This window comes from Rhagoletis pomonella, unplaced genomic scaffold (assembly GCF_013731165.1).
Source record: "Rhagoletis pomonella isolate Grant_MI unplaced genomic scaffold, Rhpom_1.0 Rhpom_scaffold_09333, whole genome shotgun sequence".
NCBI classification, from domain to species: Eukaryota; Metazoa; Arthropoda; class Insecta; order Diptera; family Tephritidae; genus Rhagoletis; species Rhagoletis pomonella.
The window spans coordinates 1,269-6,315 of NW_023467862.1; the positions used below are offsets into that span (position 1 = coordinate 1,269).

Genomic DNA, 5,047 nt, shown 5'->3' on the forward strand with positions numbered 1-5,047 from the left:
TAAGGCATTCGTCGTAGATGCATAATTAGCATAATTGCAACAACACGAAGACCCTTTATGTAACTGCAGATATGGTCTTTCGATAACCTCACAGGTACATGCAAGCTTGCGTTTTTCCAAGTCATGATCTTTGTCGGATAAGTAGCCACTAAATGTTGATGGCCACGTTGATGAATCATGGAGAAGAAATGGAGGTCCGTGAAGCCAATTTGATTCCACAAGTTCGTTGACCGAACAGCCGCGTGAAATAAGATCTGCAGGATTTTCCTCTGTCGGGATATGTCTCCAAGTTACGTCCTTTGTTAATTGTTGAACATCAGATACTCGATTACCAACAAACGTTGACAGTGTTGATGATTGCGATTGTATCCAGTGCAATGTTATTTGCGAATCGGACCAAAAACACCTTTGGGAAATTTGCCAGTTAAGATGCTCTTCGATTTTGTTCCAGAACTTAACGAGTAAATGTGCGGCGCATAACTCCAAACGAGGAAGTGTGCAAACCTTTAATGGAGCAACGCGTGATTTGGACGCTACCAGGTTTACTGTGACATTGCCTACTTCATCCTTGCAGCGAACATACAAACAGCATCCATACGCCTTTGTCGAGGCATCTCCAAAGCCATGAACTTGTATGTCGACAGCATTTACAAGGCCAACATATCTCGGAATACGTATGAGGTGCAACTGCTGTAAATCTTGGCAAATAGCTTCCCAAGCACTTGCAATTATTTGTGGCACAGATTTGTCCCAGTCACATTGAAGAACCCATAACCTTTGCAGCAAGATTTTCGCCTTAATGACAACAGGACTATAAGTCCCAGTGGGTCAAAGAGTGACGATGTTGTTGACAAGATTGATCGCTTCGTAATGCTAGTTGTCTGATTTTTTGGATGATACGCGAATCCGAAAACGTCGTCACTGGTATACCAAGATATTCCAAGTGCACTTGTTGTGGTATTGTCGTCCAAACAGACGTTCTTGATATCCGTCACTGATTCCATTAGTGATGGGTGATTACAGAACCATTTAGTGAGTGAAAGCTGAGCAGAATTCAATACTTCGCAGACTTCCTTCTTAATCATTAGCAGGGATTGCTGATCATCTGCTCCTGTTAACATATCATCAACGTAGAAGTCAGTTTTGATGATTTTCTTTCCGAGATCATTCCCATATGGACAGGTCTCTGCTGCGAATTGTAAACTACGAATTGCAAGATAAGGCGCCGCTGCAGTACCATATGTAACGGTGTTGAGGCTATGTGTAGAAATTTGTTGCGTTTTGTCATAACGCCAGAGAATCAAGTGGTACTTACGATCATCGGGATGTAGTAAAAATTGCTGATACAATTTTGTAATATCAGCTGTAAGACCATATTTGTGGCACCGGAATCGTAAAAGAGTAATTAACAATTCATTTTGAAGTTGCGGGCCCACCATGAGTAGTTCACAGTGAGACCTGGGAAGCCGTACGACACGATGCGTCGAAGACAACTCTCAGTTTAGTTGTCGTACTTCCCGGCTTTACCACGCAGTGGTGGGGTACAAAATAGAGTGGTGAATCTAGTTCCACATTTTTGATTAAGACATATGGCCCAGTTCTTCGTACTCCTTCAAAAATTCTGTATATTCGCTCTTTAATGTTGGATTTTTCTCGAGTTTGTTTTCCATTGCTAAAAAGCGTCGCATAGCTATATCTCGCGAATTACCAAGACTGCGGACATCACCCTTGAACAGCAGTTTTACCATGAGTCGACCATTGGATTTGGTTACCGTTTTCAAAAAATGAGTCTCGCACTGGTATTCTTCTGATGTCAAATGTTGCCTCTTTGAATTGACTTCCTCAAGCTGCCATAATTTTTCAACGTTACGGTTTATATTATCTATTGTAGAAATAGCTGCACAATGGGATGGATTGCTAATTGGTTGTCGTGGAGCAGAGCATTTTCCGGATACGATCCAGCCAAATAAAGTTTTTTGCAGAGTAGGCAAGTTATCGCCAAGACGGATATTCCCAACGGATAAAAGCGAAAAAGAGGCTTCTGCCCCAAGCAACATATCGACTCCACGTGAACGGTGAAATTCAGGGTCCGCGAGATTAATATTTCTAGGAATCATTAGATCTGCTGATGCTACAGTTTCACTAGGATGATAGCCAGAGATTTGTGGAGATATTAGGAATTCTAGCGACGTTTCAAAATTATTAATGCGAGAGCGAATGGTAGTTTGCATTTTAAATGCTATTTTTAGTGGGGATGAGCCAATCCCGCAGACGTCGATATTATTACGAGACTTACGAAGATTTAAACCTGAACAAAGCGCCTGCGTCATAAGGTTCACCTGTGAACACGAGTCCAAGAGAACTCTACAAATCTCGAACTCTCCACAAGCGTCTCTAACCAAAATCAAGGCGGTAGCAAGTATAACTTGCCCTCCTTGCGCTGAGGCTCCAAGTTGGGTTTCGACACTGGTTGTATGAACTGATGCTGACTCATTTGTCGTAAAGCTGTTGTTTGGCGGAGTAGAGGGTGAGGAAATAGTTTCGGAGATATTGTGTAGCAACGAATGATGCCTTTTTTTTACAAAATCGACATGAATATTTTGATGGGCATTGCGAACATCCATGACCTTTAGCTAAACAATTAAGGCAAAGATTTAAGTTTTTCACTTGTTGTGAACGCTGAGTCACCGGAAGAACTACGAAGCCTTGACACGTTGATATATTGTGACCTGATTTAGAGCAAAACGCGCACAACATATCCCTTTGAGAACTGCGTTTCGCTAGCAACGTATGATTGATTTTCGCGTTGTTAGTATAGGTCCTTTGATGTGATGACTGAGCTGCAGCTGGCCCTGACGCGCCTTTCAAATTAGCATTTATTTGTTGACAACGTTTGTCCAGCATTGCGCAGCAGTCAACCCATTTTGGTAATGATACGTAGTCGATGTGTTCATCCCATTTTCTTCTTGTATCCGAGTCAACTTTACACAACGCAACATGTATAATGAACGCATCACAAATTTGTTCATAAGAACCTAGCGACTGTAAGGAGCTGTAAAGAGCAGAGACGGTGTCGACTATGTGTCGCAACTGCCCCGGTACACTCTTAGTCGCCTTGGGAATATCAAAAAGTGCTGATATATTATCTAAAAAAAATTAAAGTGTTGTTATCGTACCGGTCTTTGAGACGTTGAAGTGCCTTGGCGTAATTTTCATTTGTGACTTGGAAAGCCTTTACCGTGGATAACGCTTCTCCACTTAAACAAGTCAGCAAGTGGTTGAACTTCTCAATGGCTGGTATATTAGGATCATTATCCACGAGACTATTAAAACAATTTATAAAGTTTTTATACTCAATGTATTTGCCATGAAACTTTGGTAAACGCAAGTTTGGTAACCGATTTGTTGTTGTTTGTGGAAAACATAGAGTTTGTTCATAAAAACTTTGTCTTCTACGCCCGTCCATTGCAGCTGATATTTTGCATTTTGCATTTACATAAAGCTCATCAATATCTGACCGACCATTATCAGCTGGGGACAGTCTCTCAATTTGAGTTTGGTAGTACGAAGCTTGTTTGTAATACGAATCAATTACAGTATATTTTGCTTAGCTGCCCATCCTTCTTTGCACGAAAAACTTGTGCACTTAACCGAAAAAAGCACTTAAGCGAATTTTCTTTACTACTTCAATGAGGAAGGTATCCGAATCCCTATCAAACCAATTAATGGAGGAGCGCTTACCACGTAGAAATTACTGCAAGCGAAATTTTTACCGAATGGTATCTAATTATCTATATAACTACACTAATTGATAGCCATTTTCGTTGTTCTGCGAGATGAGCAAAATAAATAAAAGCTTGTAAAATTAGGTAATTGTAGGGCCAGTGCTGGTAAACCTAATACTTTCTTTGATAGTTAATAATAGTTGCACAGTTTTTAAGGCAGGTATCGCCAATGTGCATGTATGTTGAATACATCTATCGGAGGAGTTTCCTTATAAATGTTAAAAATAATGCCGCTAGTGCGCATTTTAGGGTAGGTATCTTAAATGTGCACTTAAGCATAAAGGCAGCAAAGCAAAATATACTGTATACCAAGGCGCCACTCAAGCTCTGTTACGGAAAGATTATTGTTTCCTTCAATTAAGTTTCTAATGCGGGTAATACTACCCTTGGTAGGCGCTCGAAGTTGTTTTAACTCTTCAAGTGACGGTTGATTTTCTGTCATTTTTGCGAAGCGAAAATGGTCTACATACGGTATGAAGATGGCAGCAGCGACGTACGAATGTAAATTTGAGACAAACTGAGCTAGCACAACAATGACCGTTTTCGAAGCTGAAATGCTTTCTCTTAAGTACTATGAAGTCTACGGCGATGCGAAGAGACTCAAGCAGAAAAAATTAACGCAACAATGATGTCACAACGATAGGACAATAACAGGTGATAGCGTTGCCTAGCGTGTATGAAATAATTTCTCTCTTTGTGTAACGAAATTGTAGAGCATTGGATTATGAAGTTATAATACCTATGCTAAGAGCGCCAATGTCCGGTATGCGTTGGCGTAGCTTAAAGGGAATATATGTACATATACGTACAATGCGCACACCTCATATAGATATATAGCAGCGGTTGTAGCGGATTTTTAGCTATACATATATAAATGCAACGATAACGGATCCTTATATATGCAATTTACCTTGGCACACTTTCTGTCAATTATAGATCTTTATAACTGGAATATGTCTGTAAATTTACCCAAAACTCCTTGGCTGATGGTTGAGGAAGATAAACGTTACAACCTTTGCACCCCTACTACCCATGCACACATAGGACAACTTATGCGAAGTGTCAAAATCCTTGCAAGCAGATCCACCTAGATGAACTTATGACGATGCGAAAACGTGGTTAGGCACACATGGGACAACTTATGCGAAGTGTCAAATCCTTGCGAGCTGATCCACCTAGATGAACGTATGATGATGTGACAATGAAGTTTTGCGCAGGACAACTTATGCGAAGTCTCCTGGCAGGATCGCCAATGAAAAAGA

The 5,047-nt window shown here is 40.7% G+C and overlaps 1 protein-coding gene across 1 annotated transcript; it reads right to left on the reverse strand.

Annotated features, from left to right (window-relative positions):
- Positions 1 to 1,580: 1,580 nt before the first annotated feature.
- On the reverse strand, positions 1,581 to 2,624 carry LOC118756221. Its single transcript, XM_036490997.1, has one exon. It carries the CDS (start codon positions 2,622 to 2,624, stop codon positions 1,581 to 1,583), a length of 1,044 nt encoding a protein of 347 aa, XP_036346890.1.
- Between the last annotated feature and the right edge of the window lie 2,423 nt (positions 2,625 to 5,047).